This window comes from Rhinolophus sinicus, chromosome 18, assembly GCF_057876585.1.
Source record: "Rhinolophus sinicus isolate RSI-liver-muscle chromosome 18, RSI-T2T, whole genome shotgun sequence".
Classification (NCBI taxonomy): Eukaryota; Metazoa; Chordata; class Mammalia; order Chiroptera; family Rhinolophidae; genus Rhinolophus; species Rhinolophus sinicus.
Window position 1 is genome coordinate 77,184,886 of NC_142518.1, and position 12,280 is coordinate 77,197,165.

The 12,280-nt window shown below is 37.3% G+C and overlaps 1 protein-coding gene and 1 long non-coding RNA gene across 2 annotated transcripts in view; one reads left to right on the forward strand and one right to left on the reverse strand.

Moving 5' to 3' along the window:
* The window catches only part of LOC141569671 (uncharacterized), a 127,388-nt gene extending 125,071 nt beyond the window's left edge, over window positions 1–2,317 (reverse strand). Inside the window, exon 1 of the long non-coding RNA XR_016020105.1 lies at window positions 2,205–2,317. This is a non-coding gene — a long non-coding RNA (uncharacterized LOC141569671). The remainder of the gene's footprint in view (window positions 1–2,204) is intronic.
* A 24-nt stretch (window positions 2,318–2,341) lies between these two features.
* The window catches only part of ALG13 (ALG13 UDP-N-acetylglucosaminyltransferase subunit), a 74,350-nt gene continuing 64,411 nt past the window's right edge, over window positions 2,342–12,280 (forward strand). The window contains 2 exon segments of the mRNA XM_074323865.2: window positions 2,342–2,488; window positions 5,872–6,008. Coding sequence (XP_074179966.2) covers window positions 2,408–2,488; window positions 5,872–6,008 — 218 coding nt within the window. The 5' untranslated portion in view covers window positions 2,342–2,407.

Here is a 12,280-nt window from a genome sequence, read left to right on the forward strand (position 1 = left end):
AAATGCTGCTTTAGGAAAAGACTATTTTCTTTCCTTGAAAAACAAAAGCACATATATAGTTGTAATTCTCTTGTCACTTCGTCAAGAGCCGCACCCACCCATATTAATTGTAACTTTTAACCAAAGTGACTAACTTCTAATTTAAAGAGAAAGAGGCAGCGTTGATGGTTGAGAACTGTCTGGCATATACAAGCATGTTAACACACTAGCAGAGCTTAATACACACGACAAAACTTTCTATAGCCATAGAAATCCCTTTTACAACCTCCTAAAGCAGGAAAAATGAACACATTCATTACACAGTTCAAGATACAGCATCTCTATAGCATTTCAAAATAAGAAAAAGTATATAAACTTAAAATTATGCTTAGTTTAACCCAATGTTTCAATATTCTGTTTGACTTAAAAAGTATCTAGCTGCATAATGATTACCCATTAACTAACTCAATTTAATGTCAGTGCACGACTTTAAGTTGTTTAAAGATCTTGGAAATCATCTTCAAACTGGCATACTACAAAACATAGTTGCTGTTAAAATAGTTTGTCAGAATACTGATTTAATGTGATTGAAAACAAATTTACATTTTTCATAATCATAAACATTTTTAGAAGTAATGTTAACTTATTTGATCAGTGAACCTGTGTAAGTTTAGGAAACACACACCCAAATGAATAAAACGCACACTTGTATTACACTTAATACTGATCAGAAAAAAGACTTAATAGCCAACTATAATTTATTATATATATATGTACATGTATATATATATGTATATATATATATGTGTATATATATAGTCACAGGATGTGGAGTACAGCATAGGGAATACAGTCAACGGAATTGTAACAGCTATATACGATTTCAGAGGGGTAGTAGATTGGGGGAGGGGGGGCTATCACTTTGTGAGCGGTGTATATGTCTAACTATTCCATTGTTTTGTACACCTGAAACTATTAATAAAAAAGGAGACTTAATTGCCAAAATTTTACACTATAGTTACGTGATCTTGGATTTTAAAACATTTCTGGATGCGTATCTGCAAGATGTTTTGTTAAAGTCTAGCACATTTAAAGTACTAGAAGTTTAATTTTCTTATTTTATGGGAATTTAAGAGCAGTTAATTTACATGTATGTTTATTCTTGCTATGAGTTAATCAGAACAGTGCTCCTTTAATTTAACATCTTGCAGACATAGGAAAAGATTTCACAGACACAAGAAAAGGTAAGAGTATTTTGGAATATTTTTGACCTTGTATTTCAATAAATGATTCCTCTTATTGGGCAGAAAATAAGATTATGTTTATGTTTTATTATTTAACCATGATCTTTCTACATTTATGGTTATTATGAAACTGTAGTTTCACTGTATCATTAATTCGTGAAATTTGGTATCAAGAGAGGGATAACAACTTATGACTCCTCAAAAAGACAATTACCCACGCTACAAGACTTAAAGGAAAAAGTTTTTCTTTTTTTTTCAGGCTATGACCTAGGCCTAATTTAACTCCTTTTCCTCCATAAAAGAATTTCTTCTCACAGCTTCCCTTCTGTATATAACCAAGCAAGGCAAAGCATAAACATAAGCTAACGTGAAATTTTAAGTAGGAAACACAGAAAACAAGAGCCAGATAGAGCGAGCAAAGATCTTAAATAATAGTGGTAGGGGAAAAAAGGGGAGTATATCGAAATCACCTCTCCTGTACTTGAGTGCCTAAGTGTAACATACGCTCTTTATGCTAATATAGAATTTTATATTTCATTATAATTTAAATTTATAATTTTACATTTTAAATGGTTCAACGAGTTATAGCATTATAGATAATAGGCTTCAGGCCCTAACGCCTCTATTTTACACACAATGTTTGTTAATGGAGGTAACTGTCTTGCTGCAGCTTCCAAAGAGACCCCACAGAGCTCTGGCTTCTTGAGAACCACAGATGGAAGAGCCCAGGCTAATGAGTGATTTTAAGAGGGCACTTTTTTATTTCACAGGACCTCAGCAGACTTGAAGTGAAACCATCGCTCAGATGTCTATGCCTTGGCAAAACGTGGTAGCAAATAAAGAATCCCGGACTTCTATTATTAAAAGATCTGTGGTACCCAACCAATGATACCAACAAAGACAGGATAGGGTGTCAGGTTTCATTATTATTTTTTTTAACCGCTACTTTTGAAAAAAATAACAAACCTATCAATTCCCCACCTCATTGTGAGGGCCGGGTGAGGTCCTACCACGCGGTTTCCAACGCTGCTTACAGATAGGTCGTTCGTAGTCTTTGGCTCCACCTCCACCCCGGCGACGCAAACCGGGTTCCGCCGCCCCCACCGAGATGGGCCGCAGCAGCCCCCGCGGCCTCCGCTACGTCACATCCGGCCCTTGTGAGTCAGGATTTCGGAACCCTCGGGATGAAGTGCGTGTTTGTTACTGTGGGGACCACCAGCTTTGACGACCTCATTGCGTGTGTGTTGGCGCACGACAGTCTGCAAGTGAGTGGGTGAGGCGGGTGGGAAGGCTGGGCTCGCCGCCCATAGTTCGCCACTCGCCGCCGCCATCCTTACCGTCAGTCTCGGTAACCTTGTCGAACCGCCGCGCTCGGAAAGAGCCCCCCCCCCCCAGCCAGACCTCAGGTGCCGCCGCCCCTTTGCTGGCTCCTCCCCGCGCCCGGCTGGGCCCTCCTCCGGCTCCTCTGCCTGCTTCCCTGCTGCCTTCCCGGGCCGCTCCTCCCCGTCCTTTCTCCGGCTCCTCCTTTCTCCTGCTTTTCCCTCGGATTCTCCGCCTCCGCCTCCCAGTCCCCAGACTTCGCTCCTCCTTCCTGCGTCTCCGCCTCTAGGCCCTGGCCCGCCTCGCCCGCTGCTCCTCCGGCCGGCTGTGGCGGCGAAGTTGGCGCCAGTCGCGTGGGCGGGCTCCTTCAGGTCCACGTGGGCTCCACCCGGCTGGAGTTAGCTTGTCCTGTTCGGCGGGCCGCCCCCGCCCAGCCTGCGTCTTTCGGGCCAGCCAACCGGCATCCTCCAGCGGCGTGGTGTCTCCTCAGGGCTCGTGGCCCGTCTGGGAGGCATAACCACCTTGTTAGTTGGTCTCCCCGCCCCCCCCCCCCCCCCCCCGGTTTTTGGCGCCTTTTCCAGAATCTTCGCCGGGTCTCAGATTTCTTGCGGGGCCAGTTTTTCACGACTCGGTGAGCTGGGTCGCTGAGATCCATTAGGACTAGTGAGGTACCTTGTTGGAGCCCGGGACCGTGAAAAGGGGGCATTTTTGGAAAATTACCTGAAATCGGCTACACTTAGACTATTTGGCAGCCCGTGCTTCGATCTGAACACTGACTTTAGGGTTTGTTGTTACTGCTGTTTTTACAGTAACCTATTTAAAAGGCCCGCTTTCCCCCACACCCCGTTTCCGATCATTAAGAGCCTTGGTTACAACCTACTCATCCTACAAATAGGTAGAGGAAAGGTGGTACCAGAACCCTTCAGTACTGAGTCATTTACTCTGGATGTTTACAGGTACAAGGATTCATTGAAAGAAGACCTTGAGAAAGCAGATCTTGTTATTAGTCACGCAGGTAAAGTTCTTTGGAATCTTACCATTTGGGTTTTGATAGACAATAAATAACAAACTTGAACCTTTTTGGAGTACAATAAAATCACTAGAGTAACTCATAGTAGTCCTTTTGAATATAACACTTATTTGACTATAACAATTGAGAATATCATTGGACAGAAAGTATTTCTTGGTGGTAGAAGGATGTGAAATTAATCACTGTACCACAATTTTACAGGAAGAAACCCTAAACACGGACAAAATGATCTATCCAGTGACATGTGTAAAGAGTTGTCAGTTGAAGTTAGTATCAGGGGTTAGATCTGCAGTAATGTTCGGCCATCTAGTAATTTGGTTGGGTTAGTCATGGAGAAACTGGCTTTGAAAGATGTTTTACATTTCTATTAAATGAGAATGTGAAATGAATGCAGTCAAAAATATTCTATAACAATCACATTGCATTGCCTGCTCTTCAGAGAACCATCCTGAACTAGTTAATTAGACTGCCAGTACCTTCAGAAGAACTGCTTTTGGGGAGCGTTCCAATTTTGACTGCTGGATAAGTGAGGGAGGAAGTTTCGTGGTCCCTAAAAAGCCTCGTTTGGAGAGAGAAAAGTTATTACAAATAGGCATTACTAAGAAATTGGTGATTAGAAATGTATACGATAGTAGATAACAGCTTTTGGTACTGTTCTATGTGATTTGTGTATATAACTGGTTGAATCATCCTAAACAATCCTATGAACTAAGTATTATTAGAATCTCCTTTTTACAGACGAAACCGACACAGAGGCTAAGTAACTTGTCCGGTTAGTAAGTGGTAGATAGATAATGGTCTGATGCTGAAGTCTGTGTTCTTAACTACTACCCTAGAATTATTTACCCAAAAAGGATTTGTTTACTCACTTATCAGTCACCTTGGTCCCATATAAAGTGTCAAATGATTTTAGATTTCAAAGTTGATTTGACCTAAATATTGTATATGTGCACATTTGTGGAGATTTACCTCTATGTTTGGAATGGTACCTCACAGGCAGACTCATAAGGAGTGGTCAAAATTTTTCTTTATTGGTGCCTGTCACTATTGAAGGCTTGCTTTTTCTACTTGTGTTTGAATAGACGTATAGTACAGTTTCATGTACAGTATGTTGAACTTGAATTTTATTTGGATTCGAGATCCACGCCCAGGGCGTATTACTAGAGGGCAAGTGGCAAAGCAGTGAATTATAGATCATAATATTGTTGGCAGTGTTAAAAATGTGTTTTTCAAGTCAGGTTTGTAACACATACTAGAGAGCAACTGGTAACTACAAGGTGTCACAAAATAGAGTGAATTTTTAAATTAAAAAAATTATTACAGTAAAAGACACATTGTCATTAATCCCCCTCAAAATACTCCCCCTCACTTTGAACACACTTATCCCATCGTGCTTGCCACTTTCTGAAGCAGTTCTGGAAGCCCTCTTAGGTGAGTGTCTTTAGTTGCACTGTCGTGGCTGCCTCACTTTCATGAATGGATTCAAAATGTTTTCCTTTCATGGTCATTTCGACTTTGGGGAAGAGCCAGAGGTCTCACGGTGCCAGATCCAGTGAATAAGGTGGATGAGGACACACCATAATGTTTTTATTTGACAGAAGTTGGCTGTGTACCAGAAGCAATGTGTGATACGGAGCCTTTCCGTTGTGATCAAGAAATACGGTGAATGCTGCCGTCGAGTGCCATCCAACGGAAAGGCAGGGATCTTCAATACAGGAAACGGTACGTTGAACCTTAGTAATGTGTGACAAGTTTCAACTTGTTCGTTGTAGTCAGTCGGGTTTGAGCTAAGGTTGAGAGAAGGTGTGTTTTAAAGTGTGCTGCAAATCATCCTTAATCATGACAGTGCTCCATTTCACACGTCATTTCTGGTATACAGCAATTTCTGTCAAATAAAAACATCCACCTTATTCACTGGGTCTGGCACCGTGCGACTTCTGGCTCTTCCTCAAAGTCAAAATGGTTCAGGACATTGAGGCAGCCACCACAGCACAACTAAAGACACTCATGGAAGAGGACTTCCAGAACTGCTTTAGAAAGTGGCAAAAGTGATGGGATAAGTGTGTTTGAAGTGAGGGGCAGTGTTTTGAGGGGTATTATTGCAATGTGTCTTACTGTAATAATCTCTTTTTTTCACCATATTGTTTGAGCACACCTTGTACTTTTGGCATTTTGAATGTTTAATTAAAAGTCCTGGTTTATAGTTCTGCCAACTAAGTTTTCCATCTTTCAAGTTCTAGCACAAAGCTTGGTGGAGCACCTTTATTTAAATTGTATTAACAAGTTTTATTTTTATAGGTGCAGGAAGCTGTTTGGAGACTAGAAAAAAGGAAGCCACTTGTAGTGGTTATAAATGAAAAGTTGATGAACAATCATCAGCTGGAATTGGCAAAGCAGCTACACAAAGACAGGCATCTCTTCTACTGTACCTGCAGGTATACTAGAGACTGATTATTTGACTTCTTGCCCTAATTCCTCCCTAGCTGTTCTTACCCACCTACCTAACCCATCTGTCTCTTTGACCTCTTATCTTCTCGCACTTATCAAACGTACTTTGATTTTCTCACCTGTAAAACCCTCTCATTTTTTTTGTCTTCCACTTTGACTGTGATCTCTGTGTTGCATTTCTTTCTATGCCTGTATCATTGCATGTGAATACTGAGCATGTGCATGTGTGTAATGTATGTTCAATTGCATGCTCAAGTGTCCGAGAATATAATTTTTGAGTTATTCAAGGAAGTCGTTTGCTTATTTTTAATTCAGGTTTTGCCTTCAGTAAATCCACTGGAATCTCTAAATTAAATTTACTCATTCATTAATTTAACTATAGCTAATAGGTGGCAGGCATTGTTTTAGGGGCTGTGGGTACAGTGGTAAACATGAGATAAAATCCCATGGTGCTTATGTTCTAGTTGTGGGAGGTAGACAGTTAACAGTTCATAAATAAGTGATCAAGATAATTTCACATGGTGAAATGTGTTATGAAGAAAATAAGGCAGGGTGATGTGATAGCTTGGGTGAAGACTAATTAGATAAGATGGTCATGGAAGGCATGACAGGGTGTTAGGACATTTGAGTTGAAACATGAATGACAAGAAAGAGCCAGTCATGTGAAGCTCTAGAGGCAGAAGGAACAGCAGCAATTGCAAAGGCCCTAAGTTGGAAATGAGCTTGGAGTTTGGTGTGTTTGAAGAACAGAGGGAAGGTTATTAGTGTGGCAGGAGTATAGTGAGCAAGGGAGAATGTAGTATAAGATGAGACTGGACGGGGATAGCTCACGTAAGAGTGATTTAATTCTATGTTTAGTGAGAAGTCACTGGAGTATTTTAAGCAGTGGAATTACTTTACGGTAAGGGGAATTATTTTCTAGAAGTACATTAGAATTCAACAGGAACTGATCAACATCACAATAGAAGGATGAAGAAAATTGCTGGTTTGTTTTCTGTTAATTCTTCTTGAGACACTAGAAGCTTGCCAAAGGGTCAGGTCAGTAATTCCCAATTGTTTAACTTTAAAAGCTATCCTAATTTGACGTTTTAAAAAGTAAAGACTTCATAGAAGAATTGCAAAATACATAATTTTTTACATTATAATAAATTCAAATTAATTTGAAAATAAAAAAAAAAACTTTAGAAGGTATCGGCTAGAACATAGTAAGCTTTTCTTTTAATTTGACTGCGTCTGTCTCTTAGGCACTCAGTAAGTACTTGTTCATTCATTAAATATTTGTTGAGCACCTATTATGTGCTAGGCAGTATTCTAGGCAGTTAGCATATATCAGTAAACAAAGCAAAGATTCCTGTTCTCATTGAGAGGAGATGGATTCATTGATTGTTTCAGGAGCAATTGTTGATGTCCTAACCCCTATAATGATGGAGGAGAGGGAATATCAGGGTGGCTTTGTAATATAGAAGCCCTTCTTAAAACCACTGTAAGTTGGGGAGAATCTACGTAATCAAAATTATGTGGGCTTCAGATAATGTGCAAATCTATCCTTGGGTAATTGAGATTATTAGGGGTTAACATCATTTTTTAAAGAGGAATAAACTCTAATCTTCCTAACTGTTTTTTGCAAGTCAATTTGTTACGTGGCTGGTTTAATTAAGTTTTTGAAGTAATAGTTTCATGTTGTAGTTTGGAACCTTATTTCCAACATGCATGGTGATTGTACATTGTGTAATTTACATTGGATTTGTGATAGTATATTACAGCAGAAAAAAGTTACTTCACAATCTTCATGCATGGTCTAGTAGTCTCCCCAGCTTAATTGTTCTTGTCTGGCAGCTGTAACTTTTGGTTTCGTTTATTCTGTTTTCATAAATTAATTAATTTTGCTTCAATTTCTATCTGCCCAGTCCTGACAAGTGTTCCAAACCCATGTGACCACATCTTTTCATGAAATAACATTTCTGAAATATTTCAGTTGACATCAGAGATAAAGTATACCTGTTAAATTGATAATTGACATGTAGTGTTTTTTGTATTACTTTAATTTTACCGTGTTTCCCCGAAAATAAGACCTAACTGGAAAATAAGCCCTAGCATGATTTTTCAGGATGACATCCCTTGAACATAAGCCCTAATGTGTCTTTTGGAGCAAAAATTAATACAAGAGCTGGTCTTATTTTTGGGGAAACATGGTAGTATGTATACCTATAATATTAAAATACATGAAAATTCTTATGTACAGTTTGAGAAGCATCACAGTGTTCTTGGAAGTTAGATGTAGTGATCAAATGGGCAGCAGATGAATTATGGAACTTTCTCCCATGTTACCTAATATTTTTCTTCTTTTGTTTTAGCACGTTTCCTGGGCTGTTACAGTCAATGGACTTATCAACACTGAAATGTTTTCCTCCTGGCCAGCCAGAAAAAAATTCTGCATTTTTGGATAAAGTTGTTGGATTACAAAAATAAACACTAAACTCTCAACACTTTAAAAACACCCCTCTCCCAGATCCAACCTATGGAATGTGGTTAAATCAAATTAAATACATAATATATATTTGCAGAATAACGTAAATTAATAAACTGCCTACATCTATAAGAATCTTAGAAAATTTTATGGTGTGAATATTAGCATTTGGGTCCAAATCATAATTGCAATTTAGTAAATTTAATAGATTTTTCCCCATAAAATCTTCATATTTTAGGAAATAGATGTAGTAAGCATTCACAGATTGTATCCTAGAATCCCAAATGGAATTGGAATCATGAAAAAAATGAATTAAATTTTAAAACTTGGAGAAGAATCTCAAATGTAGTTAGTTTGATGTTTCTTAGAATAAGAAAAAGAAATAGTAACAAACTTGTAAAAAAATTTTGAGAGTCAGCTTCATAATCCAAGGAACCACATTTTTAAAGAAGCAAAAATGACGGATTATGTTCTTTGAAATAAAAAGCTCAATAATTATCTTAAAAAGATAAATAAGATTAACTGTTATACTTGGAGAAACTTTTATCCTCAAGAATAGAGGGGAGTGGATGTGTTCACTTTTTCCCTCTAAAATAGAAGTAGACAGTGACAAAATAATCTTGGCTAATGTCAAAGCTTTACTGGTTTGAGAAGAGTAAACCAAAATGACTTAAGCCAATAGGACTCACTATTATTTTTTAAGAACCCTCTCACAGTGGTATTGAATCATTTACGGTAACAGGAATTTATAATTTATGTACTTATAAAATTAGTTTTACAAATAAATGATCTGATATGTATAACGTGCTAAATAATGGTTTTAAACTTCATATAACTTGAGATACCTGTATTATGAAATTCTGATTAGCGTAAATGGTCTCAAGACCTGTAAAGTAAACTAGATTACCTGTGTTCATAGTTTTCTGGTAGTAAGTTTAGGTAAATCCATGCATAAAAATAGAGAATTCACTATAAAGACCTACTTTTCATTATATTCCAAAATGTTGAATATCTTAAACTGGGATACGTTTAATAATGTTTCTGTAGATTTATTTTCCTGATTGTGTTTCACTTAGGCTAATATTAAAGTAGATTACTAATGGTAGAAGGTGGTGGCTGAGAAGTACTCTGGGTAGCAGGAGGAAGCCAGCTTGGATTAAAATTTTGCTGAGAATAACCTAAAAAGTGAGTAATCTACATCTACATAGTTGAGAATTCACAACACCATAATCATAATTGTATATTAATATTATACTAATGTAGGAAAGACCCTGTTTAAATCCATAGAAAGAATTGACATTTTTGGGCTGTGTTAAATGTGTTTCTCTAATTTGAGAAAAACAGGCTTAAAATTTATGTTGCTCGCTCAGTCTTTAGTTATTTTATGACATGAAGGACTAACAGAGAATCAAACAAATGAAAGGGTCTACTCAAATTTGAGACAACTAAAAAGCAATAGGGAAGCAATATAGAACCCCAAATCCTCCGCTTACTTTTTTCCCACAAGGATACGAAACCTACATTGCAGTATTTCATTCAGCAGAGGCTTAAGTCAATGGTTTCAATTGTGTGGAGTGACATCTCTTGACTGTACCTTTGTGAAATGTGGGGTTTAAAAAATCAAAGGATATCTTAGAATCATTTGAAGATGGCAGGAATCCTCAAGACCATCTTAGTCCAATCCCATCATTTCTCATGAGAAAGACGGCCTCAGGTTAGGACTTGTCTGAAATAACAGCCTTTGGCAGAGCTTCCACTAGAAGCAGCTTTTTGACTCCCATACCATAATGCATATGTTGTAAGCTTTTTGTTTCCTTATACTTGTTTGCCTAGTATTTAGTTACTTTAATTCCTTTGAATGGAAGTTTCTGTTCATTTCCAGTTGTTTATTTTAGTAGGAATTTCACACTTAATTGGGTTTTCCTTTGGTGTATGACATCCTTGATTCAGAGTTAACAAATATTTGATTATGAGTTTTTGAGTAGCAAAATGCCATGGGTAGAATTCATACTAGATTGAACGAATGAAGACTTGAAGACAAAGAATTATAGATTTTTTGTAGTTAGAAGACAATTTTAAAAATACCTAGTGAAACTACTCATTTTACAGATGAGGAAATAGGCTAAGATAAATTAATTGCCAAGTTTACATCTTATTGGTCCTTATGAGAAAATTAAGGGTAATCAAAATTCTGTTAGAAATATTTGCTCAATAAAGTAAAATTTGTTTGGTTTCATTCAATGACAGGGCTTCGGGTTCTTGACATCAATGAGGAAGTTGAATGCAGTTAATTTAGCAGTTTTCTGTTAGAGGTATTCAGATTTTCAGGGATAAGGAAGCAAAAGAGAAAGGTTAGTATTTTGAGAAATTCACATCGTGGATAGGTTCAGAGGTGTGCAGGTAGTAAATAGAAAGTTGATGTTAGAGTAGATGAAAAATGAGGTAATAGGATGACCTTGGGAAGTAAGGATTTTCACTTACTGTGTGCTCATAATTTGGGAGCAAAGAGCTAGAAGGATTTGGTGGTAGGTGTAAGATAGTACAACTGATGAACTTGATGTGGGGTTCTGGAACGTTTAAAGGTAGTTATCTGAAAGTACTGTCAAGTGTGATTTTAGATAACTTAGAACAATACTTTGTATGCTTTTAAAGGTGAGTTAATGTAGACACAAAGGGCAATATAAAAATTATACCACTTATTTGATAGTTTGAGGAAGAGTTTTCCAAGAATAAAAAATACTTAGAAATGACTAGCAGTAATGTAGTTATTTTTCTTGTCCCTTTATTATGGTATGAGCATTTAATCCCTTTGATTTGTTCGATATATAAAATTTTCAGAGATGAACAAAAATCTGCATACAGTCTGAGAAATGAGATGTATAGTAAGATTATTTGAAATTGGTTTTTTGGGAAAGATTTGGAATGGGTGGTCCTTATAGCTGTGTGATAATTAATCTTCTGCTGTACAATTAGTATACATTTTTATGGAGAAATGGGTAATGATAAATAACAGTTAACGCCTGTTGCATGCTTAGTATATGTTTCAGGTACTATTCATAGCACTTTACAAGTGTGAACTCATTACATCTTTACAATAATCCTATGAAATACTGTTATTTTTCCATTTTGTACGTGAGGAAACAACCTAGAGCATGATGTAAAAAGGGAGTTTTATGCTTCTTAAACATCCAAAACATGGTCAGGGACTTGTAATTGGAATGCTGAATTTTAGTATATTTCCATAATTTATGGGGACAGAAGGACAATATTTGAAACCATGACTATTCCAAGAAATTTAGATCAATAGCACAGGTATATAACCTATTTCAGTTTATACATCGTTGTTTAAAAGCATACTGATTTCTACTCATAAAATCCATGTAGAGAAACTCCCAGTTGGTTTACCTCGTTGAAAGTTATTTATCAGCTCTCTCCTTTTCTCTTTAAATAATTGTGTTTTAGGTTCAATTTTTGGTTCTCTTTATATATTCTGGGGTGCCAAAAAATGTATACAAGTGGACACTTTGGTCAACTTGCTCAAGCAATAGTTCGCTGAAATCAGAAGTGTCTGGACACTGATGGTAACCACTTTGAGCACCTCTTGTAATTGCAGAAGTCAAATGTGACTTGAGTTCATCTATAGTTGTTATATATTGAGTATTAACAATTTTAATACAGTTTTCTTTTCCTAAAATGTGTATACATTTTTTTGGCACCCTCTGTATTTTCTTGGTATTCACTCCCAGAACTTCTACTACCGATTCCCTGATGTCCTCCGAGTCTGATTTGAGC